The following is a 26,174-nucleotide window of genomic DNA, read 5'->3' on the forward strand; positions in this document are numbered from 1 at the left end:
AATCATAATATGTTGGTATAATCACATTATTTCCAATATCCTTATATAACCTCAGTGCTTGAGATTGTCGTGACAAAACAAAGGCTCAACTCAACAGGACAGAGTATAGCGCATAATCTATACCCATCTTATCATAATTTACAATATGTAATCGTATAAACCGTTGACAGTGTTTTATTATCATATCACATAAAGTAGGTCATTGTGTCTAGAGATAAGGACTCTGAAGAGTCATTGCCGTGCTCCACAGATAACCACACAACTCCCCCAGACAATCAACTCACTGTGCCCCGCACAGAGCAATTAACCCAGGAAACACAACCACTGTACAAACACTGTACAAACACTCTCCACTCTTTGTCAGAGTCATTTCAATGGCTGATAAACGCACCTTTCATTTCCACTAGCCACCTGTGTAATTAACGGAGAATCCCGGTGTGATATTGACCTAAAGTGTACTGAAACATGATACCGAGTGTGAACGTATGTCTCATAGCCCATCTCGGCTTGTCCCCTGCACTCCAAAATCTGGCGCTAGTTAGCCGATGCTACCAACAGCTTTTTCAATAGTGGTGCTTCGGCATCGGGCTAGCCATGCAAATAAATCACTGTTTTACACCCATTTACGTGGCTCAATGTATCTCCACACTTCATTGGTAGACTTCCGAGGGCCCTGACATTTAAAACGAGACATTGAGAACTTTGAAAAAGCACTGGTAGTTTACTTACAAGACGATTTATACAGACAGTATCTTCACAAAGTTTAGCGTTTGCAGCCATCTTGAATTTATTCTCGATAAGTCAAGCAACGAGTAAGAATGAACAGGTATGATAAGGGATCAGATTCCAAAAATAATTCAGTGGAAATGCATGGATTCCAGTTTCTTCCAGTAGCAGCAACTGAAATCCATGCATTTCCACTGAATTATTTTTGGAATCTTTTTTTTCTGAAAAAGCTGTTGGTAGCATCGGCTAACTAGCGCCAGATTTTGGAGTGCAGGGGACAAGCCGAGATGGGCTATGAGACATACGTTCACACTCGGTATCATGTTTCAATACACTTTAGGTCAATATCACACCGGAATTCTCCTTTAAATCCTGAGGAGATGCTTTTACACTGCATTGTCACCTGATGTACAGTACCGTGCAAAAGTCTTAGAAACATTTGTCTTGAAACTCTTGAAAATGAAGTATAGCAATGGTACAATTTTAGGCAGTTAGAAGAAAGCAACAACTTAACAGACCGCAATTTATTAATTACTCAAGGCCATCAACTTTGAACACGCAGAGACCATTGTCACTTGAATATCTCCTGAAGAGAGAGAAAGAGTTAATCCATTGAATTGAACTGAATTGAAATTGAAAGTTCTCTGAAATGTGTGGGCCTATACCTGCCATGTACCTCAAACACTGTGCAAGTTGTTTTGAAGACAAAGGGAGTTCACACCAGTTATCACTTAAGTTTTTTTTTGTTTACTGCTTATTATTATGACATTTCATAAATTTTGTTATGAACAGTAAAAGCTTTTACCCAATGCTGTAGCAGGATGGGTTATTATTTTTGCTTTAATTAATGCTTTCACTGCCAGCCTTCAGTCGTAACATCCGCAGTGGGACTGATAATTACAGCGCTCATCCCCAAGCTCGCCCTGAGAAAGCTAATTGGTTTCAGATGAAGAATGTTTTTGGCTTTAGAACCAAACCTCAAATTGCCCAGAGACTAGCCCTTTCTTCAGAAGAACCAATCAAATTGCCCAGAGACACTCTATAGTGCCAGTCCTTTCTCCAGAGGAACCAATCAAATTGCCCAGAGACACTCTATGGTGCCAGCCCTTTCTCCAGAGGAACCAATCAAATTGCCCAGAGACACTCTATGGTGCCAGCCCTTTCTCCAGAAGAACCAATCAAATTGCCCAGAGACACTCTATGATGCCAGCCCTTTCTCCAGAAGAACCAATCAAATTGCCCAGAGACACTCTATGGTGCCAGCCCTTTCTCCAAAAGAACCAATCAAATTGCCCAGAGACACTCTATGGTGCTAGCCCTTTCTCTGGAAGTAGCCAGTGTGCTCTCTGCATATGTAGCCTGTCGTCTTTAGGCCCATTGCTATTGCTAACACACATGGCCAGCTCCTTGATCTCCTTGGACACAGAGTGCAGAGTGTCTATTTCACCTGCTATAGGCCTGAGGCATTGTGTAAGGGTAACAAACACCACCTGCTGTAACAAACACCACCTACTGTAGACCTGAGGCATTGTGTAGGGGTAACAAACACCACTTGCTGTAACAAACACCACCTGCTGTAACAAACACCACCTGCTATAACAAACACCACCTGCTGTACTGTAGGCCTGAGGCATTGTGTAGGGCTTACAAACACCACCTGCTGTAGGCCTGAGGCATTGTGTAGGGGTACAAACACCACCTGCTGTAGACCTGAGGCATTGTGTAGGGCTAACAAACACCACCTGCTGTAACAAACACCACCTGCTGTCCGTCAAGGTGCCAACCTGTGCCATTCTGTGCCAACCTGTGCTGTCACTATAGCTTGGCGTAAGATAGACAGATAGATACTTTAGGCAAATATAGGCAAAACTTTCACGCAAAAGGTTTATGCAAAAGATTTATGCAAAGCATTTGATGAAGATTTTGTTGCATTACCTCATGCATGTTTGCTTGCATTACCTGATGCATGTTTGGTTGCATTGGTGCCTCGTGCATGTTTGCTTGCATTGGTGCCTCGTGCATGTTTGCTTGCATTGGTGCCTCGTGCATGGGGCGAGTCTTGCTGGGGGCGATTTGCTGAGTTTCAGTGGTCCAGATGCAGAGGCTCATTGCATTCTCATTCTTCTTTAAATGCAACTTCCTGCCCCTAACAGGCATGTGTTGTTTTTCCATCACCCTCAGCATTGTATTTTCTCATCAGACAAAAAAAACACAAATGCGTGCTGAGACCTGCCGTGACCTACTTCTAGCCCAACAAGTTTTTCTTGTGGAGTTTCACTTCTCTTCATCTCTCTGTCTGCGTCATGGTTTTTACTACCAGTCAAGCAGTCAACATCAGGCGCAGGTGCCAACTTGTAGAGTGTGGAAATTTACATTTTATTAGTTGCTTATTCGAGTTGTTTTTGTTTTGAGATTGCTGATCTGAACGTGTGCTCTGATATGGAGCTGTGGTCATTTCCATTTCTGCACAAAGGCTTTGTCCCTCACGCTGCGTGTTGATCAAAATCTCTCTCTGTCTGTAGGAAGTACAGCACCACCGTGTAACGATTCAGTTCGCATAGTATCTGTGAAAATGAAAACGGAAACCTAGCTCTGTTTGATGATGTCATCAGGTCAGTGTGTGTGGGTCTGGTCCGGCGGTAATAACGCTGTAAGAGTGGGCCGTAGTAGAGGAAGGCGCAGCGGGAGAGGATGTGAGGATGGCGCTGATAAGGGCTGCAGGCGGCTGGGACACCGCTACTTCCTGTTATGGGCGCAGGCTCGGAGGAGCGGGAGAGATCAGAGGGTGTGTGAAGGACAGGAAGGCACACTCCTGATGGGTTTGCATGAGTGCTGTGTGTGTGTGTGTGTGTGTGTGTGTGTATATGTGTGGCAGCCAGGAGCATGCTGTGTGTGTGTGTGTGTGTGTGTGTGTGTGTGTGTGTGTGAGTGAGTGTGTGTGTGTTTGTGTGTGTGTGTGTGTGTGTGTGTGAGAAAGTCAACTGAAAGGTTAGTCTCCTCCCCAGTTTACAGGCGTCAGAGTCTCACTGTGTTCACTCACGTGACTGGAAGAGTTGCTGTGTTCACTCACACCTGGCCTGCTGTGTTGCTGTGTTCGTCACGTGACTGGATGTGTTGCTGTGTTCGTCACATGACTGGATGTTTTGCTGTGTTCACTCGCACCTGGCCTGCTGCGTGACCTCTAGTACAGAGAGGGACTGCAGGCTCTGTGAGTTGTAACCACAAGGTAGTGGAGGACTAAATAGGTTACTGAACATCAACTGCACTGTATAAGCTACTGGAGACTTGATAAAGTATCGTTCACTAAATGTTAAGTAGTGAAGAAGATCGTAGGGATGGCTTTGATGCAGGGCCCGACCGATATGGGATGTTGAATGTGATACGGATTTCGATATTTGAGTTTTTCTAAAAACGATAAGTGATATATCGGCCGATACTCATTTTAAACAAACACAATGAAAATGTTCTCCCATAACAAAGTTCTGATTAAGGTAGAACATTATGCATTTAAATAGGCCAAACTATCTGGTTTCCTAAGTATGATCTGTTAATTACCGTTACTTTTAGCCTTTGTAAACCATATACATCCTTGCTTCTGAAAATGCCCAGTGTAGCGTACAGTCAGATTCATTGAAACTCATTCTGTCTTACATTATTATGATACCTATTCTAAACAATGTAGGCTACATTAGTGTAGCCTACGCAGATTAACTTTAATGGTATTGGTGAATAGTACCACTTCTCACCCTGTTAATTATCCACTAATAACATAATAATAAAGTGTTGGTATAATCACATTATTTCCAATACCTCAATGCTTGAATGGGGTTGTTGTGTCAGACTCAACTCAACAGGACAGAGTGGAGCATAATCTATATGCATATAGTCATATAAATTGTTTACAATGTGTTATCATACCACATAAAACAAGTCATTGTGTCGAGAGGTAAGGACTCCACAGATAACCAAACAACTCCCCCAGACAATCATAACTCATAAATCTTAACAGGCTGCCTTTGTCTTGCTACCTGTGTAATTAAATCCTGTGAAAATGTTTTACAGTGCAATGTCAGCCACACTAGCCTGGTTAACACCAGCCTTTATCTCAATTGAAATTGTGTCTGTTCATTCACCTCCCATTTCCAAGGGGCATCACCAATGAACACCGATCAAAATCAAAATGCCTCTGGAAAAATTAGATAGACCTACAACCAATCAGGGCAATGAAGGAGATGACATATGCAGAGCAACGGAAAGAAACGTCTCATCAAACGAGCGTTTTTCAAAACTGCTTCGACGACAGTAAGCCCGCCTCATCGGTTGTGATTGGTGCCCGGGTTTTAGGAACATTGGAAATGGGAGAACATGGCCTCTTTGCCAGACGGACCTGCAGTGCAATCAAATTGGCCAAAGGTTCTTCTAGGTTCTCCCAGGCTACCAACACACAATACTGTACAAAAGTTTAAGGAACTTTTGTTTCACAAAACATTTGTCTTAGACAGTTATCTGCCATACAGTATTTTAGACTTTTGTTGTTACAGGATAGACTGTCATATCATGATTTATATTGTCAAACACTCTTGATATAACACTCTTAGGCCTGGCCTGCTTTGTGACCTCAAGTACAGAAAGTGACTACAGTTTGTGAGTTAAAGTGACAACACTTTGTGAGTTATCGCCAAGTAACAGTGTAAGCAAGGTGATAGAGCACTAAATAGACACTAACATGGCTAGCTTACTGAAGGTTTTCTCTGAGAGCTACAGCATCAACTCCACTGTAAGCTGCCGGAGGCCCTAGGTCATCTCAAAGTCACAGGTTTGCAACAGATCTCATTGATGGCCTATGTGCATGCTTGCATTGCGTAATAGACATAAAGCCTCAAAGAACTTTTGAAAACAGTTTTGCCTGTTTATTATACAGAGATTGGTTTGAGTTGGTGTAGGCCATGTACAGTGTAAGTACTGAATGAGGATAATTAATGGTGACAGTGATGAGGATGGGTAATGACTAAAGCATGGGATCCAACAGTTTCAGATCCCAAAGCGACTTGTCTGAGCTGAGGGAACAAAGTGCAACACATGCTGTGTACAAAACATACAGTATAGCTACAAGTCATTCTTTATCCAAAGCGTACAGTACAGCTCTAGTGTACAAGTCTTTCTCTGTGCAGTGGGCCAGGGATGTCCCTAGGTGGCAGTATATATCTGTATAAGATATTTTTTACTGCTCATGGCTGCAGTTCATTTTTCCTCCACTGGTGTTGTCTTGTTACTTCCTGTACTGTGTTCCCTGAAAGCAACAAGTGCCCCTGACGGCTGGGCTCAAAGTGATCTTACAGCAATAGAACAACATTTTAGCTATTAAATAACATCTGAAGCATTTTAACATTTCAGCTATTAAATAACATCTGAAGCATTTTAACATTTAAGCTATTAAATAACATCTGAAGCATTTTAACATTTAAGCTACAGAACTAATAGCTACAGCAATATAATTACATTTAAGCTGCAGTGCCTAAATGTTAAATAAATCATGTCAGAGATCATAGTTAGGAATTACCACTGCATGGTCACGGCATGACACAAAAATCTCCTATTTGTATATAATAAAGATAATGTCTCCTCTTTGCAATTTCAAGGCACTAGCCTCCAAAATACTCACCCATGAAACAATTGATCAAACACAACTAACAGATGTAAAAACACTTAGGTAACTGTAAACTCAACAATCAGTCCTCAACAGTGGGATATGTATTAGCCAATGACATGGTTGTCCTAGCCAAAAGATGTATTAAAAACATCATGTTGATGTGTAGGGTTCAGCTGGAAATGTGATTATGTTATGTGATGATGTTAAGGAGCGATGTTAGCTGTGAGCGTTGCTAAAGTAGCGTATGCTGTGCTAAAAAGGATCAAGTTCCGATGCACAGCCTTCCAGGTGCTGGTAAGGTGCAGTCATCAATAAATTAAAATCACGCTGTGCTATTTGACTGATGGAGTGGCCACAGCAGTCATCATCAGCAGCAGCATGACTCTGTGAGCTACGTTGAAGCTATGTTTGCCGCGCCGTAGGCCTAAATTCTCCCTCTGACCCTCTGGCGTCTAATAGACGCACTTATAGACAGACCCTTTGGAGCAGCCGGTGGCAGATGTGGCAGAGATGCTGGATTTGAGCACACTCATACAGTGGTGGAAGCGGTCATGCTGCACTCTGGGAGTGTGGAAGTTTAAGATTGACTCTTGTAATAACAACATTAGTTACAGTAACTTAACTACCTAAAATGTTCACTAAATAGTGCTGGTGAAGTTTGGCCCGAAGGGCCCACTACAATCGGTCAGACACACTCTCTAATATGCAATCCTGGCAGTAGGCTACCCTTAAATATGTGTATTAAACTAAGTGCCGTGGAGCAGTGCAAGTGAACAGGACTGTACTAACTCACTCTCTCTGGCTCATTGGTGGTCTGAGGTGGCTGGAGTAGGCTACACAAGCTCCATACTCAACATGGGATCACACATCGCCGTGTAACGCCATACTGGCCTCAGGCAAATGGTGAAGTTGAAAGGCACAACAGAACACTTTGTAAGGCTATACGTGCAGCTCATGCTGAAGGGAAGGGCATGGCCTACGAAGCTTGACGTTTTCCTTGTGGCTTTCGCAGCTCTCGGTTTTACAGGTCTGGCTGAGCTGCTATTCAACCACCAAACTTCCTGAACTGTCAAGAGTCCAAGCTGCAACCTGTACGTATGCTGCAGTTTGCATACAGCTGATGCTGTGAGTACTATTACAGAAGCAGAAGCAAAACACACTTTCAGCACCATATGAACGTGACCCCTACACAGTGATAGAGCGAAAAGGTCAGTCAGTCAGCCGTTGGCAGATGTGGCAGAGATGCTGGATTTGAACACACTCATACAGTGGTGGAGGCGGTCATGCTGCACACTGGGAGCAGTGTGGGGAGCAGTGTGGGGGTCTGTGCGGGGGTCAGTTTGGGGTTCAGTGTTTTGCTCATGGATGTTTGGACGGGGTCAGGAAGAGCTGGGTTGCCCAATGACTGGTTGCCCTCTACCTTTTGAGCCTCTACCTTTTCAGCCACCGCTGCCTTGTTTAATTGGAGACAACAAGCATCTGGACATTCTGGAGGAAGGGTAGGTGCACTAAACTAAGATATTTAAGGGGCATGGGTATCTGGAGAGATTAAATTAATGGTATCCAGGTTACACAAATACGATGTTGGACTTTTATTTTGACAAGTTGTCGTCATTCTGTCTTCCACATTCATGAAAGGTTTGGTATGAATGTTGAGTCGTGTCTCATGAAACAGTTATGAATGCTTTATGTGCAGTTTATGACAGCTGCTATGAATGTGTCATGGACTCACCCGTCAAGTAAAGTGTTACCAACATTCCTTTCATTTTTCCTCCATTTGTGTTGTCTTGTTACTTCCTGTTCTGTGTTCCCAGAAGGCAACAAGTGCCCCTGACGGCTGGGCTCAGTGTGGGCTGGAACTCAGCGTTCAGCTCAGAGCCCATGGTGATCATGTCCCTTTAGCTCAGAGCCCATGGTGATCATGTCCCTTTAGCTCAACTTATAGTCCCAGTGGAAACTCTCAATTCGAGGTGGCACGTGTAGAGCACTTACTAAGCAGACGTGCCGTTTTCCGTTTTACTGTAAAGATTTACATTTATTCATTTGGTAGACCCGTTTGTCCAAAGCGACATACAGCAATACAATAACATTTTAGCTATTAAATAACATCTGAAGCATTTTAACATTTAAGCTGTTAAATAACATCTGAAGCATTTTAACATTTAAGCTACATAACTACAGCTACAGCAATAGAATAACATTTAAGCTGCAGTGCCTAAATGTTGAATAAATGAGACCATAGTTAGGAATTACCACTGCATCTGACAATACGAGTACTAGAGGAGTGCCTACAGTTTTGTACAATTGCTTAAACACTAAAATCAAAAGTATCCCATAGATAGCGAAACCTTACACTCAAGGAGCAAAATATCAGCCCAGATTTGCACAACTACAGTATAAGCACATTATCAGGCCCACAGATTTTGTGAAACACTACACATATTGATTTACAAAACACTAAACACGTTTCTCTACTTTAGACACAAAAATCTCAGATAATGTCTCCTCTTTGCAATTACAAGGCACTAGCTTCCAAAATACTCACCCATGAACCAATTGATCAAACACAACTATCGGCAGGGTGGCCAGTGGGCACAAGTCCTGGCTGAAATCATGACAGGGAGACTGAAGACTAGTTGAAGACTGAAGAACAGGAATATATTTAGTTTGAAAGCTTCCAACACCAAGGATTCTTTAGAAGTTGTTTCACAATCAGTCAGGCGTGGATGATAAGACATACTTCAGAATGCAAGATCTTCTTTTATATTTTGATTCTGTGTCAGGAACAAAAAAGATAAAACCTGCATGCAAGGTAGCAGTCATAACAAGCCATGCCTGGGATGCAAATGCTACACTTCTAGCATATATAAAGACCTATTTTGAGGCAACCAGCAGCAGATGTGCAGAGATGTTGGATTTGAACACACTCATACAGTGGTGGAGGCTGTCATGCTGCACACGCAGGCTTCAGTACGGAGTTCAGTGCAGGCTTCAGTACGGAGTTCAGTGTGGGCTTCAGTACGGAGTTCAGTGTGGGCTTCAGTACGGAGTTCAGTGTGGGTTTCAGTAAAGAGTTCAGTGCAGGCTTCAGTACGGAGTTCAGTGTGGGTTTCAGTACGGAGTTCAGTGTGGGTTTCAGTACGGAGTTCAGTGTGGGTTTCAGTACGGAGTTCAGTGCAGGCTTCAGTACGGAGTTCAGTGCAGGCTTCAGTACGGAGTTCAGTGTGGGTTTCAGGGTTTTGCTCATGGATGCTTGGACGGGGTCAGGAAGAGCTGGGTTGCCCAATGACTGGTTGCCCTCTACCTTTTGAGCCTCTACCTTTTGAGCCACCGCTGAATTGTCTTGTTGGAGACAACAAGCATCTGGACATTCTGGAGAAAGGGTAGGTGCTCTAAACTAAGAGGTGTAAGGGGCATGGGTATCTCAAGGGCTTTCATACAGGATCTGACCAGTCTGATTTGAAGTGTTATTGATGGATACTGTCAGTCTCGAGTGTAAGGGAAAATGTGTGACAACAGCACAATGGCTTTAGACCTAGTTTTATTTTTATTTTTATTTGGGTTGTTAGTTATATCGCCGATTCTCACAAACAGATGTATTATTATTATACTCCTTGAATGTAATATGACAGTTTAAGGCTCATATTACCTACTAGACATGATGAGGCTTGTGTTGTGGATTCAACTCCTGGAGACTGTTGCAAGTGAAATAGCCTTTTATATGTAAATCATAGAATATTCCTTATATTATGTATATATTTATATATATTAGTGGATGTGCTCCTGGTGTGCTCACTCCTCCTAGCGTGTTCGCTCTCTCTCTCGCTCTCTCTCTCTCTCTCACACACACACACACACACATCACAATGTGGGCACCAGCTGTAGATACAAGTAGTTTCAAAAACTCCTGTGTGTGTGCGTGTGTCTTTGTGTGTGTGTATGTGCTACCTTCGGATGGTTTAAATGCAGAGGAATATTTCCTTTAAATAACTACTTTGACCAGTGAAACATTGTATAGTGAAGTCATGCATTGATAAGTGTTGAACTTGATTGGGATAATATTAGCAAATACTGAAATGCAAGCATGTTCCATCGAAACTGTAGTGCTAAATACAATTATTATTAGTGTTTAGCAACACCGTGATAAGGTTCTCATTCACCCAACCCTCAGATCCTACATGCAATTACCCAGCAGCCTATTGGGCTACTCTGCTGGTACCCATGTGGTGTATACTGCCTCATGTTCAATACACTGTAACAGGAGTTGTCATAATCATATTGACTATTCTGCGATTGTGAGTGTAGGGTAAGGTTTTAAAGTTTACGGTTTTAAAGTTTACGGTTTTAAAGTGTTTGGTAAAGTGTTGTAAGTTGGTTTGGATTTATAAAAAACATACTTCCTATTTTGTTTCTTGTGTTTTCCAAGTTGCCGTATGCACATATGATATCATGTTTATTGTTATACCAAGCATGAGGATAGAGGCCAGATCTTTAAAAATGGGATTATGTGTTTTTGTAAGGTGAAGGTTTTAATGACATCGGTTTCTTCTTGCTCTCTTACAGAGATGGGAAGGTCCTCCCTCCTGACCAGAAAGGTGAGTCACTACCCACATTAGTCCTGAAAATAAATATCAGACGTTTTCTAGACAGTAGTTCTAGAGCAGCTCATTTGACCTGCACTACATGACCTCTCTAGGTCAGAGAAGTCTTACACCTGCATCTCCACCAGATTTCCACTAGAGGGTGCTATTTAGCTGAGTTAGCACACAGGAATGACAAAGCATGTCGGTGGTTGTGGCCTCCCCCTAACGTCTATTCTGAGAGTTGTCCATTTTCAGATCTCCTTTACTGGCTGCACACTTACCAGCAATGGCAATCATTTCTGCCGTTGTGAGGCATTACACTTATAATGTCAACTGCAAACTACAGCCAAAGAAACACCTCAGATATGCATCAAACTAAAGAACAGCCTACCAACAACACTTCCAGATACAATTTGATCATCATAATAATTGATAAAGCTATACAGCGTTTTCAAACAGCTTTTGTCCACACAATCATATTTTCTATAAGTATGCTATAAAACGTACAGTATATACAATGATGCAACTTACTTAACCATTCTTCACAATAATAGACTCTGCAAATATAGTGCACAAATATTTTACCTCTTACTGATGGTGAAAAAAACACTTGTTTTGAGCTGTCCACTCCAACATACATAACATTTAAAGTATAAATATCTAAGCATTTAAAAGTATACATATATAAGCATTTAAAGCATACATATCTAAGTATTTAAAGTATACATAGCATTTAAAGTATACATATCTTAGCATTTAAAGTATACATATCTAAGCATTTAAAGTAGGCTATACATATCTAAGCATTTAAAGTACACATAGCATTTAAAGTATACATATCTAAGCATTTAAAGTATACATATCTAAGCATTTAAAGCATACATATCTTAGAATTTAAAGTATACAGAGCATTTTAAGTATACATATCTAAGCATTTAAAGTATACATATCTAAACCTTTAAAGTATACATTTCTAAAATGGATAGTTCCAGTCCTTGATTATGATTGGCTGAAATACGTTCAATGCCGTAAAATCCATCACAAACATACACCTTGACCGCATTTGGCTCTATATTACTGCGCTACCATAACTTGATACAAAAGATGAAGTAGCTGCGTCTTCTGATGTTGCTTGTCACTCCCTTGTTTTGAAGAATAAGCTGAATGAATAAGCTTACTATTGTATAATATGCCATACAGTATAGAATTTAATATAGTGCAGCATTACAGTTGATGTGTCCTGTAGCCCAGTGTTTCCTGTAGCTACAGCAGCCCAGTGTGTCCTGTAGCAGCCCAGTGTGTCCTACAGCACCCCAGTGTGTCCTACAGCAGCTCAGTGTGTCCTGTAGCTACAGCAGCCCATTGTGTCCTGTAGCCCAGTGTGTCCTGTAGCCCATTGTGTCCTACAGCAGCCCAGTGTGTTTCTGTAGCAGCCCAGTGTGTCCTACCGGGGACCCCTCATGGAGTGGAAAATTCTCCAAGGACCCCTCATAATCGCAACACATAAAACTTAAATTAATCATGTAGCTGTATAGCCTTTTTTCTGTTAGATGCTTATGTTATATGTATTTTAAAAACATAGAGTGCTAATACCACAATAGGGTACGTTCAGACTTAGCGTCTTTTTCTGACAAAATAAGTTATGCAGACCGCTTTTTCAGTTTGGAAAAAAATCTGCCAGCGTTCTTGTTCCAAAAAGCAGCCGGAAGCGTTTTTTTTTTTTTTTGCAATAGGCAAAGTAACTAACTTTACGTGTGGATACAAAACAATTGGGGGGAAATTGGCTATTGCTTTTGGTATGTTATGGTAAAGTTGGGCAGTCATGTTAAACAATTCTCTATGCTCAGACACAAAAACGAGTCTCTCGACCGGTGTTCTGTCACCGTCTCCATTTTTTACTTGTTGTCATGGGAAACCACAGTTCTACCAGAAAGACTCAGTAGACAGAATAGAATCAGTTAACAATTTAATTAGTAAAGGAACAGCTTGGATACAAGCATGATAAAGAGTCCTGAATAGGTAACGGTCTTTGGCGTAGGCCCCGTCTCGGATCCGTCCAGCGATGAGTGGATCTCGTCTCCTGCCGATGGATGAAGGCAGGGGCGGGGAGCCTACCCCCCACGACGAGACGGGGACCAACTGGTGGCGGTGGCTGAAAGATGATGCTGTGATAGGCAGACCATGCCCGATTGACGTGGACTGCTGGCAGAGGTGGCTGGAGGGGAGGTGGAGGGGACGTCAAAGTCAGCGTACTGAGAAGCAGAAGCAGTGTTAGGTGGTACATATTTAAAGAGCCCACTGAATTCCTATAGGCTAGCGCTGATTGAATGAGTGAATGATCGGATTGCGGGGCTTTCCCGAAAGTAGGCAGCTAAGATTGGCTCCGTGTAAGCATGGGAGGAGTAAAGGCTACACTACGAGTCTTCCTAGTAGAACTTTCGCTGAAGCTATCATGTCTCGGTAATCCGCTTGTGATTGGTCAGCTGTAAAAAAGACAGCATGACGTATGACGTTTTTCCGCTAGAAGTTGAATATTTATCAACTTCTGAGCTGCAGAAAAAGACGGTTGCGGTCACGTTTTAAAAGAAGCCGACAACTTTTTTGAAAACACGGTCTACTCCATAGGGTTATAATGTAAAACGGACGCCGGCAGCTGCAAAAAAGACGCTTAGTCTGAACGTACCCATAGTCATGTTAGCAAACTTTGACAGTATGTAGGATTTAAAGGATTGTTGTTTCTTTGTCAAATGTAGGCCTATTGTGTTGAACACATAGTGTTTGCTTCACATAACTTTCATTTTGTTGGAGGTTAATTAATAGTGAAGTGTTTTGACGTATTGATGTAACGTATCAGCAGATCAATTGGGCAAATACTGATACTGTAGCATTTTTCGCCATATAAGACAATTTAATATTTTGTAGCAAACTTTGTCAGGGACCCCTGACAATGTGCTGCGGATCCCTGGGGGTCCCCGGACCCCACTTTGAGAACCAATGCTTTAAAGTATACATTTCTAAAACGGATAGTTCCAGTCTTGATTATGATTGGCTGAATCGCGTTCGATGCCATTGTAAAATCCAGCATAAACCTTGACCGCATTTGGTTCTATATTACTGCGCTACCATAACTTGATACAAAAGGTAAAGATAGAGGAAATATATTTCTTGGCAGAAGAATGATTATCTATGAATAAATCATTACATTTCTCGTTACTGTTGCTTTATGTTATGAAATCTCTAGTAACCGTTTTAGAAAAGCAATAAGCCTAGCGCGTCGTGCCTAACAACCCCCCTTAGCTGTTCTATAATCAGTGTAACCTACGGCCTCTTGGAGCTTATTGCTTAAATCTAAGCATTGTCAATGACCATTTGCCACAAAACATTTTTTATCCTTCAACTGATGTAGATTACACAAAAAACATAAATATTTCAAGATAATTCTGGAGGGTTTAATTATTGTGAAACAAAGTGCTTACCCTGATTGTGAAATCACCCACATATTATGGCTGTTTCACTGTCAGCAGAGAGAAGTGTGTAGTTGAACCAGTTGCTTTGACACCTATCTACAATACTTTCAGCTACAGTAGTTATGTGTGATAACCCAGGTCTCGTTAGTTAGTTTGTTTATTATTTAGTTGATTTATTGATTTGAATTATTGAGAATTATGCTTTACAGTTCAGATTGCTTACTGGAGATGAGTCAGCATTTTTTGTTTTTGATTTTGTTTTGCTTTTGTCTTGCTTTGTGTGTGTGTGGCAGAGCACGCGTGGGGTTTCACACAGAGGATATTTGATGCGTCCATTTCCATCTTTCATTTTGAGAGATTGACCTTCCTCTCGTCCCCCCTCTGCTCACTCCCTCTTCCTATCTTTTCGGACTCTGTACTTTCCTTGTTGTTTTCTTGAAAAAGTACCCCACAAACACACACTGCGTAGAAATAGCCCAGCGTTTGTGCCACTCGATCACCAAGTGTCCTTCGCCAAGTGTCTTTTTGTGGTGTGGTGTAGATGCCCACTGTTTGTGGGGTGTCCCATATTGTAACACTTTGGTTGTTTATTCTCTGGTATATGAAGGGGATTGTGTGACCTCTGGGCATTAAAATAATCAATACTGTGAAAAAAATAATAATTAACAGTGACACAAGACAAACATTCCCCAGAACTTGAGCTCTTCTGCAGAAGCTCACTATCTTACTGTAATACGCTGCTGTAAAGTAATGCACACAAGGCTTTGGCACACACACAACATAAGCTCATTTCCCATATTCCCACGGGGCAGATGGTGTGGTGATTGGTTGCTGTGGTGGTGGTGTGTGTGTGTGTGTGTGGGGGAGTTGCGTCTTCCATGATCAACAGAAGTAGATGTGTCACTGCAACAATTTTGAAGGTGTATTTCTCACAGCTAAACCAAGCTAGATAGAGAGATACAGTATAGAGAGATAGAAGGTTGGGCTTGTGGAACTTTAGGCTACATGGTCCTCGCTTTAGATTGGGGGGCTGCAAAATGTACTACAAATAGGTAAGAAAGGTCTTATAAGCGTATTAGTTATCCACCTCTTTGTCTTATAAACCATTAACAAGCATTAACAAGCTGCTTGTTAACACTTACAACTGTTAACAAATATGCTTGTAAGTAACTTAAAAGGCTGCTTATTATCACTTACAAGCTGCATGTTAACAGTTAGTTAATGTTATTAAAGAATAACAACAGTTAACTAACTGTTAGTAATGAATTGTTAACTGCTTATTATGCACTGTTAATACCTAATAAGCACATGTTATTCTAAAGCGTTACCGATGTGTTAATCTGCCGTGGGCAAGGACATTTCACCTTGGTTGGTAGATCAGCAGCTGAACTTATGAACTCACTTCCTTGTTTTGAAGAATGAGCTGAATGAATAAGCTTACTATTGTATAATATGTCATAGAGTATAGCATTTAATTTAGTGCAGCATTACTGCTGTGTCCTGTAGCAGTGCAGTATTACAGTTGATATATAAGTATATATACTCTTTTGATCCTGTGAGGGAAATTTGGTCTCTGCATTTATCCCAGTCCGTGAATTGGTGAAACACACTCAGCACACAGTGAACACACAGTGAACACACAGTGAGGTGAAGCACACACAAATCCCGGCACAGTGAGTTGCCTGCAACAACAGCGGCGCTCGGGGAGCAGTGAGGGGTTAGGTGCCTTGCTCAAGGGCCCTTCAGCCGTGCCTACTGGTCGGGCCTCGAACCGGCAACCCTCCGGTTACAAGTCTGAAGCGCTAACCAGTAGGCCACGGCTGCCCCCCAAAATGATGTGTCCTCTAGCAGCCCAGTGTGTCCTGTAGCCCAGTGTGTCCTGTAGCTACAGCAGCCCAGTGTGTCCTGTAGCTACAGTAGCCCAGTGTGTCCTGTAGCAGCCCAGTGTGTCCTGTAGCTACAGCAGCCCAGTGTGTCCTGTAGCCCAGTGTGTCCTGTAGCTACAGCAGCCCAGTGTGTCCTGTAGCCCAGTGTGTCCTGTAGCTACAGCAGCCCAGTGTGTCCTACAGCAGCCCAGTGTGTCCTACAGCAGCCCAGTGTGTCCTGTAGCAGCCCAGTGTGTCCTGTAGCCCAGTGTGTCCTGTAGCCCAGTGTGTCCTACAGCAGCCCAGTGTGTCCTACAGCAGCCCAGTGTGTCCTGTAGCCCAGTGTGTCCTGTAGCTACAGCAGCTTAGTGTGTCCTACTGCAGCCCAGTGTGTCCTACAGCAGCCCAGTGTGTCCTACAGCAGCCCAGTGTGTCCTGTAGCAGCCCAGTGTGTCCTACAGCAGCCCAGTGTAGCAGCCCAGTGTGTCCTACATTCTTTCATCATGTTGGCAGAGGCTTCAGTGATGACACACTGTCTTTATTTGACCTCTTACGCAGCGGAGGGATTGTAGGATCGGACGGTTTCCACTTCCACAGTTAGGTGAATGTGAATGTGTGGTTAGTGGTCACAGATTCCTGTTCTTTCTAAACCAGTCTAAATCAACTCCTCTCCTACATGCTTTAACAGATACACCCCCGGAGTCTGAGAACAGCGCATCAGGTGGGTACAGCCAATAGGAATCTGCTCCACTTCTTCTCTTTCAGCTGACTCTCTTGCTCTGGCAGCCGTGTGCTTTGTGCATCCTATCTGCATCTGCATCGCTCCTCTGATGTTTTGTAATCTAAGCCAACATTCAAAATAAATGAAATCAGTGTTGATCAATAGTGAAATTGAAAATGAAGAAAAATGAAGCAGCAGGCCACGGGTGGGAAGTTGGGGGGTTTAACTCCTGTGTGTAGATTCTGTATGGGAATATGTTACAGTGTTATTTCTGTGTGTAGATTCAGTATGGGAATATGTTACAGTGTTATTTCTGTGTGTAGATTCAGTATGGGAAAATGTTACAGTGTTATTTCTGGTGTTAGATTCAGTATGGGAATATGTTACAGTGTTATTTCTGGTGTTAGATGACACAGAGGCATCAAGTGCGGGAAGCTCATCAGAGGAAGAGGTGGAAGAGGATGAGGAAGATGAGGAAGACGAAGAGGGACATACAGGTAAGCTATGAGACCATGGTGTCTTTCAGAGGAAAGGCATCTATAAACTGCCCCTTAACTATGTCATCTAGTGTAGAAGTTACCCTTACATAAATTTCAGGTTTCTGGCGAACAGTTGCCCCAAATTTGCGGCAAGGTCATATTTTCACATGCAAATTAGGTTTCTGGCAAACAGTTGCGGTTAACTTTTGGCAATGTTGCAGCAAATTTGCAGCAATGTCATATGCAAATTAGGTTTGTCACCAGAAGTTCACTGTAAGTTTGCCATTATTGGCTAAGTGTGGTGGCAAATCAAATGGTGAACACATTTGCCACTAGTGGCAACCTTCTCATTGTTGCCAGAACTTTGCTGGAAGTTTGCCTCTAGCGGCCAACATTGGCAAACTTCTGGCAATATTTTCTAGTGAACTCATTTGTTTCCCACAAATCACCCACAAGTTTGCTGCAAATCTGACGCAAATATTTTTGGAAGGGTACTCGTTTACTCTTGTGCACATGTCTCTGAAAAAATACATTAGTCAATCTGAATTAAAGCCTTATTTTAACCAGGGTTCCCACGGGTCATGGAATTTCTGGAACATGGAATTTTAGATAGCATATTCCAGACATGGAAAGTCAGGGAATTCTATCATTTTTGGGGAAAAGTCATGGAATATCAGGGAATTGTGTTGTAGCAGTTTAAAATGTACATTAATACAAATGTATTTCCACACAGAATTGGTGTAAATCTCATTATTAGCTTCACGGCTTGCTTGAGTAGCCCAGCTGTGTTTATTCAATGCCTATTTATTCACCTCACGCTCTAAAAAAGTTAAAGATTCTTGACCGCTTTGTGGGTGCTCTGAAATCATTTGACTTAGAGTGGGAACCCTGTTTAAGACACAAATGAATACTAGTATTAGTACTGTCTAACAATATAATATAATATTAATAATATAATAATAATCATATCATAATAATTCATATCCCTTTTTTTTTGTTTTCATGTCAAATTATTGATTATTGATAGCTATGAAACGCAACATGCGTCATGTTGACGAAGCTGCACATTACCTGATAATGTGCAGCTGATACCTGATTACCTCACCTGTTAATGAAGCTTCTTTCTTCTTCTTTTACAGCAGAGAGTGATGAAGGCGGTGCTCATGACACAAGACACGGTAAGCCAGAAACTCACTTGGACGGTGGCCTAAAGAGGACATGATGTCCAAGGATCAGGACTTACAACTGGGCTACATATCGGGTCTGCATTTGAAGGGCTCCGTTCACGGAGGCAGTGTAAAATAGTTACCAGAGAAGACTGATGTTTTTAATGTACATGTACATGCCACTATCATGTCTGGTGTAGCCACTATCATGTCTGGTGTAGCCACTATCATGTCTGGTGTAGCCAGTTTAAATGTACATGTCACTATCATGTCTGGTGTAGCCACTATCATGTCTGGTGTAGCCACTATCATGTCTGGTGTAGCCAGTTTAAATGTACATGCCACTATCATGTCTGGTGTAGCCACTATCATGTCTGGTGTAGCCACTATCATGTCTGGTGTAGCCAGTTTAAATGTACATGCCACTATCATGTCTGGTGTAGCCACTATCATGTCTGGTGTAGCCACTATCATGTCTGGTGTAGCCAGTTTAAATGTACATGTCACTATCATGTCTGGTGTAGCCACTATCATGTCTGGTGTAGCCACTATCATGTCTGGTGTAGCCAGTTTAAATGTACATGTCACTATCATGTCTGGTGTAGCCAGTTTAAATGTACATGTCACTATCATGTCTGGTGTAGCCAGTTTAAATGTACATGTCACTATCATGTCTGGTGTAGCCAGTTTAAATGTACATGTCACTATCATGTCTGGTGTAGCCACTATCATGTCTGGTGTAGCCAGTTTAAATGTACATGTCACTATCATGTCTGGTGTAGCCATTTTAAATGTACATGCCACTATCATGTCTGGTGTAGCCATTTTAAATGTACATGCCACTATCATGTCTGGTGTAGCCAGTTTTTTAGTGGAAACTAATTATGGCAGCATACACTCTGCGAACGGAACACTTCAGTTATGTGTGTGATGTAGCCCAGTGTTTCCTTGAAGGCCCCTTTGCCTGTTTTGTGTCTAAGACAAGCCAGGGCCCCTTACCCGAACTCCTACCCGCATACACACACAAAGGATAAAGTGATTAATTACAAACTTATAAGGTCAGAGGTAATAAATAGCTATTTAAATGTGGAACAAAAATATGTTTTAATTTGGATCATACAGAATCCAATTGGGTGTGTTATTGGGATTTTATACATTTAATGTGCGCAAATATAATTCTGGTAACCTTACAACCTCAAGCATTGTGCGGACCCCCTGCAATCTCTGGTGACCCCTAGTGGGGTCTGTGGACCCCAGGATGGGAACCACTGATGTAGTCTACCTGTTCAAAGTACCTGTTGTGCAGTGATATGTTCTCTCTGCGGTAAATAATGATCTTGTGTTGTTACCGCAGAGGAGGCTCCGGACCCAGAGGCTGGGGAAAAACAAAATGGTAAACACCGTAATTACAGTACATGCAAAAAAAAAAGATAAATACAAAAAGACATATAAAAATGTTTCTAATTCGGTTCTAATGTTTTCAGGTGTTTATGGAAAGCCGTGCTGTGAAAAGTGCAAGGCCATTCAGGTAAGGTTATACATTATATATACGTTACAGTATATATACTTTTTTGTTCATTTGAACGCTGTATTTGTATGGAAGTGTGCAAGTCTGTACAGAATGCTGACAGTTGAAAGAGGAAGTGGCATCCCATAATGAGACAGTGAAAGATGGCGCATGATTGATTTAGCATCAGTTCAGTCAATACGGAGTGCAAACCTAAATCAGAGTAGATTTGGGATTTACAGTGTAAGTTCATGTCATATTCCAATGTTTAATTGCTATCTGTATTCTAGAATCATGATTATGAAGTTGTTACACCACGGAAAATATCCAGAGGACGTCTGCAGTAAGTCACCCTTCCCTTCTCTGCCTGTCTAGCTTCTCTCTCCTCTCTCTCTCTCTCTCTCTCTCTCTCTCTCTCTCTCTCTATCTCTCTTTCTCTCTCTCTTTTCTCTCTCTCCCTCTCTCTCTCTCTCTCTCTCTCTCTCTTTCTCTCTTTCTCTCTCTCTCTATCTCTCTGTGTCAGTGCCTCTCTGTGTAGATCAGTGGTCAGATCAGCAGCAGACATAGCCATGTTGTCTCTAGCCAGTGGTCAGATCAGTAGCAGACATAGCCATGTTGTCTCTAGCCAGTGGTCAGATCAGTAGCAGACATAGCCATGTTGTCTCTAGCCAGTGGTACTGTATGTAGTAAAGCTGGTGTGGATGTCCACTCCGAGAGCCGCACCTTTGCTCAGCGTCCACGTGGTTTGCTCTCTCTCTGTGTCCTGGTGCCCCCTGCTGCAGGTTGACCCTGGCGTGTGAGGGGACGTACGAGTGCGCAGTGACCGGCCTGGTTTTCGAGGTCTCCCAGAGTGTCCGGATTAAATACTGCGTCCTCTCCTGGAGCAAGTTTGGCTCGTTCCTGAAGGACTCCTGGAAGTTTGCCGGGCCCATCTTTGATGTGGACTGCGACCCGGCCATCCTCAAGTCCATCCAGTTCCCGCACTCCCTCTGTCTGGCAGGTAGGGCTGGAAGGAGAGCGCCCCCTGGCTGTGGCTGACTGTGTATGCTCTAGCCTAATGTTAACGTTTTATTCCAAAAAAGATTTACACCTGTACACACCACTTTTGTTATATTTGTTCATCATTTGGATATATGGACCCTTTCAACAAGGTAAACAAAAACAATGCTTGAACGTTCTATTTGGGCCCCAATCTACTTCCTCTGCATTAAGATAACATATGGAATGTTAAAACGGAAGTCTTGTGGGGCCACCTATGATGCTGATAATGGAACTCTCCTGAAAGGGTCCATATGTTTCCATCTGACAGACTTTCTCTCTTTTCTTTATATCTTCCTCTTCTCTGTCTTTCTCTTTTTCTCTTTCTCTGCCATATCTTTCCTTCTCTCCATTTTGCTTTGTGTGTTGTGGCCTTATTTCCCTCTCTCTCTCTCTTTCTCTCTCTCTCCCTCTCTCTCTCTCTCTCTCTATCTCTCTCTTTCTCTCTCTCTCTCTCTCTTTCTCTCTCTCTCCCTCTTTCTCTCTCTCTCTCTCTATCTCTCTCTCTCTCTGGACAGACGAGGACAGCGATGTGACGTTTAGCGTCCTGCATGTGAAGGACAGCAAGCCGCAGATCGAGCCGTCGGTGGACCACTCCGGCAGCCACATCAAGTGGACGGTGACGTCCCTGTCCCCCGTGGGCCCCATCGTCCAGACCAGCCGGCCGGCGCAGCACCATGGCGTCGTCCTCGTCTACAAGGAGGTGGGCCAGCAAGCCTCCTACTCCTTCAGGGTCTACCTGGCCTCCAACAACGACTCCGACATCAAGGTGAGACCAAGCGCGATGCCATAACAAGTCTATCAACAAGCAAAGTTCTCGTGCATGAACTATAGTGTGGCATGTGGGAGCATTGAGTGACTCAGCATCTTTTGCGCTTCAGTGTCTTGCCCATGGTGTTGAGCTGACTCAGCATCTTTTGCGCTTCAGTGTCTTGCCCATGGTGTTGAGCTGACTCAGCATCTTTTGCGCTTCAGTATCTTGCCCATGGTGTTGAGCTGACTCAGCATCTTTTGCGCTTCAGTGTCTTGCCCATGGTGTTGAGCTGACTCAGCATCTTTTGCGCTTCAGTGTCTTGCCCATGGTTTTGAGCTGACTCAGCATCTTTTGCGCTTCAGTGTCTTGCCCATGGTGTTGGACTAGCAAATTGATTTGGCCACGTTATCAAATTAGCGTTAGTTAGACTTTTCACACCACTCCAATTGGGGCCCACAGACATGAAACAGTCCTGAGTGAAATCAATTGTTTTGAATGAGACTCTGATCTCAGTGTAGTTAATGAAGAACGAGTCCTCCTTCCCCCTTGGCCTTCTCAAGCACGTTAACTAAGCGTTTGCTGAGCGTTTGTTGAGCGTTTGCTGTTCTCACCTGAGGTGTTCCTTCAGGGTCCGTCTGGCTCCCACAGCGGCTCCATTACAGTGAGACACACACACTGGCGACTGCCTCCTGCAAAATACACAGTTTTACAGTTTTACAGTCATATGAGCCACCTACTGCTTCAGCTCAGGTGTGGTCATCTTGGCCGTGTCTCAGGTGAGGTCATCGTGGCCTGTGTCTCACGTGTGGTCATCGTGGCCTGTGTCACTCTCAGGTGTGGTCATCTTGGCCGTGTCTCAGGTGAGGTCATCGTGGCCTGTGTCTCAGGTGTGGTCATCGTGGCCTGTGTCACTCTCAGGTGTGGTCATCTTGGCCGTGTCTCAGGTGAGGTCATCGTGGCTTCTGTCTCAGGTGAGGTCATCTTGGCCGTGTCTCAGGTGAGGTCATCGTGGCCTCTGTCTCAGGTGAGGTCATCTTGGCCGTGTCTCAGGTGAGGTCATCGTGGCCTGTGTCTCAGGTGTGGTCATCTTGGCCGTGTCTCAGGTGAGGTCATCGTGCCCTGTGTCACTCTCAGGTGTGGTCATCTTGGCCGTGTCTCAGGTGTGGTCATCTAAGATGGAAAGGAAAACAGCGGCCATATTGTAAAACTGCATATTGTTATAGTTATGTTCCACTCCTGATAAAAATATACCTAAAAGAGACCTAAAATAACTTATTTTATAAAAATTATCAAAGATTATGGATGAGTGATATAGTATTCCACATTATGCATTAAGCCATTTCAAACCCGTCTGCAGCTTTATGCAGCCATTATGCAACAGTAGATCCAGCGTCCTCAGAGATGTTGTAGGTGATAATAGTAAGAGATGTTGTAGGTGATAATAGTTAAGTGGTATGTCGAAGGAGGGAACTATGCAAGAAAAACTCGTATCAATGCTTAATCTCTTTGATATCCGGTAAAGTTCTCATCCAGGTACCGGCAGAGGAATGTAATAGATATCCATTCAGATTTGCCAAAGTTGCTCTCAGTGTCTTGGAAGAGAATTTATGGCTGTGTCCTCGAAACGTGGCAGGTATCTTGCTACGGGCATGAGTGCCAAGTCTGACGTTGTTTTGATAAGAAAAGCAAAAGATATCATTAAATATATCGGTAAAAGCACACTTTGGCTTTCGCCGCTCTACTGTAGCCACTCCCCCCTCACTCACAGCAGTGTGGGACTGCGGGCTACCTGAGAGGGTAAGTGGGCCTTTTGGCAGAATTGAACCCGCGGGTAAAAAGTTAGGCAAGATCAAGATGTGTGGGTGATTATTATGTCTGACCTCAACAATAAAGACTCCCTGAATGCGGTGTGCCTGCATTAAAATGAGTCAGCAGATTTTGATAAATGCGGTTTGCTTGCATCGAAATGAGTCAGCAAATTTTGCAGCCACACGGCAACAAACACAGGTATGCAGTGCTATGTAAAACATGATTTGCAATAAACTGACACTTCAAATAGCCCAGCTACTTTGGACAGTCTTTAGACTTTGAATAAACAAATGACTATTCTGACTGAAAGGATCCAAATTTAAACAAGCGATAATGGTCTCGAATTTAAGACGTTTCAGAGTGCCACACATGGAATTTTGTGTCACATCGTTGCAAATTTCATATGGTGATGCATCATTTCTATAGTGTGTAGTCTATAGTGTGTAGCCTATAGTGTGTAGTCTATAGTGTGTAGCCTATAGCCTATAGTGTGTAGCCTATAGCCTGTAGTGTGTAGCCTATAGTGTGTAGCCTATAGCCTATAGTGTGTAGCCTATAGCCTATAGTGTGTAGCCTATAGTGTGTAGCCTATAGCCTATAGTATGTAGTCTATAGTGTGTAGCCTATAGCCTATAGTGTGTAGCCTATAGCCTGTAGTGTGTAGCCTATAGTGTGTAGCCTATAGTCTATAGTGTGTAGCCTATAGTGTGTAGTCTATAGTGTGTAGTCTATGTAGTCTATAGTGTGTAGTCTGTGTAGTCTATAGTGTGTAGCCTATAGCCTATAGTGTGTAGCCTATAGTCTATAGTGTGTAGTCTATGTAGCCTATAGTGTGTAGTCTATAGTGTGTAGTCTATGTAGTCTATAGTGTGTAGTCTATAGTGTGTAGCCTATAGCCTGTAGTGTGTAGCCTATAGTGTGTAGTCTATAGTGTGTAGTCTATGTAGTCTATAGTGTGTAGTCCGTAGTGTGTAGTCTATAGTGTGTAGTCTATGTAGTCTATAGTGTGTAGTCCGTAGTGTGTAGTCTATAGTGTGTAGTCTATAGTGTGTAGCCTATAGCCTATAGTGTGTAGTCTATGTAGTCTATAGTGTGTAGTCTATAGTGTGTAGTCTATGTAGTCTATAGTGTGTAGTCCGTAGTGTGTAGTCTATAGTGTGTAGTCTATAGTGTGTAGCCTATAGCCTATAGTGTGTAGTCTATGTAGTCTATAGTGTGTAGTCCATAGTGTGTAGTCCGTAGTGTGTAGTCTATAGTGTGTAGTCCATAGTGTGTAGTCCATAGTGTGTAGTCTATAGTGTGTAGTCTATGTAGTCTATAGTGTGTAGTCTATAGCCTATAGTGTGTAGCCTATAGTCTATAGTGTGTAGTCTATGTAGCCTATAGTGTGTAGTCTATAGTGTGTAGTCTATGTAGTCTATAGTGTGTAGTCTATAGTGTGTAGCCTATAGCCTGTAGTGTGTAGCCTATAGTGTGTAGTCTATAGTGTGTAGTCTATGTAGTCTATAGTGTGTAGTCCGTAGTGTGTAGTCTATAGTGTGTAGTCTATGTAGTCTATAGTGTGTAGTCCGTAGTGTGTAGTCTATAGTGTGTAGTCTATAGTGTGTAGCCTATAGCCTATAGTGTGTAGTCTATGTAGTCTATAGTGTGTAGTCTATAGTGTGTAGTCTATGTAGTCTATAGTGTGTAGTCCGTAGTGTGTAGTCTATAGTGTGTAGTCTATAGTGTGTAGCCTATAGCCTATAGTGTGTAGTCTATGTAGTCTATAGTGTGTAGTCCATAGTGTGTAGTCCGTAGTGTGTAGTCTATAGTGTGTAGTCCATAGTGTGTAGTCCATAGTGTGTAGTCTATAGTGTGTAGTCTATGTAGTCTATAGTGTGTAGTCTATAGTGTGTAGTCTATAGTGTGTAGTCCGTAGTGTGTAGTCTATAGTGTGTAGTCCGTAGTGTGTAGTCCGTAGTGTGTAGTCTATAGTGTGTAGTCCGTAGTGTGTAGTCTATAGTGTGTAGTCCATAGTGTGTAGTCCATAGTATGTAGTCTATAGTGTGTAGTTCTATGTAGTCTATAGTGTGTAGTCTATAGTGGTGTAGTCTATAGTGTGTAGTCCGTAGTGTGTAGTCCGTAGTGTGTAGTCCGTAGTGTGTAGTCTATAGTGTGTAGTCCGTAGTGTGTAGTCTATAGTGCGTAGTCCATAGTGTGTAGTCCATAGTGTGTAGTCTATAGTGTGTAGTCTATAGTGTGTAGTCCGTAGTGTGTAGCCCATAGTGTGTAGTCTATAGTGTATAGTCCATAGTTGAAACCTAAATGACAGCTCGTGGCACAATGTGATGATGATGATGACGTGGTGTTTTTGGCTGCATTGTCCCACTGTTTTCATCTAAAACTGCCAGTAGCTCAATTTCTCACTGA

The 26,174-nt window shown here is 42.7% G+C and overlaps 1 protein-coding gene across 4 annotated transcripts in view; it reads left to right on the plus strand.

The window, feature by feature from the left end:
• The window catches only part of si:dkeyp-97b10.3, a 37,011-nt gene that overhangs the window by 1,787 nt on the left and 9,050 nt on the right, over positions 1-26,174 (plus strand). For 2 of the 4 annotated variants that reach the window (XR_006023131.1, XM_042064499.1), the window contains exons 1-10: positions 7,736-7,875; positions 10,940-10,971; positions 16,980-17,012; positions 17,420-17,509; positions 18,631-18,669; positions 20,012-20,050; positions 20,142-20,185; positions 20,455-20,507; positions 20,947-21,164; positions 21,721-21,971. Coding sequence is in view for 3 of the 4 variants with exons in the window: in XM_042064499.1 (XP_041920433.1) it covers positions 7,742-7,875; positions 10,940-10,971; positions 16,980-17,012; positions 17,420-17,509; positions 18,631-18,669; positions 20,012-20,050; positions 20,142-20,185; positions 20,455-20,507; positions 20,947-21,164; positions 21,721-21,971 (933 nt within the window). In the remaining variant the exon portion in view is untranslated. Of the gene's footprint in view, positions 1-7,731; positions 7,876-10,939; positions 10,972-16,979; positions 17,013-17,419; positions 17,510-18,630; positions 18,670-20,011; positions 20,051-20,141; positions 20,186-20,454; positions 20,508-20,946; positions 21,165-21,720; positions 21,972-26,174 lie in introns of those variants that run through there. The other 2 variants (XM_042064500.1, XM_042064501.1) reach the window with 2 other exon arrangements.

This window comes from Alosa sapidissima, chromosome 15 (assembly GCF_018492685.1).
Source record: "Alosa sapidissima isolate fAloSap1 chromosome 15, fAloSap1.pri, whole genome shotgun sequence".
Lineage (NCBI taxonomy): Eukaryota > Metazoa > Chordata > Actinopteri > Clupeiformes > Clupeidae > Alosa > Alosa sapidissima.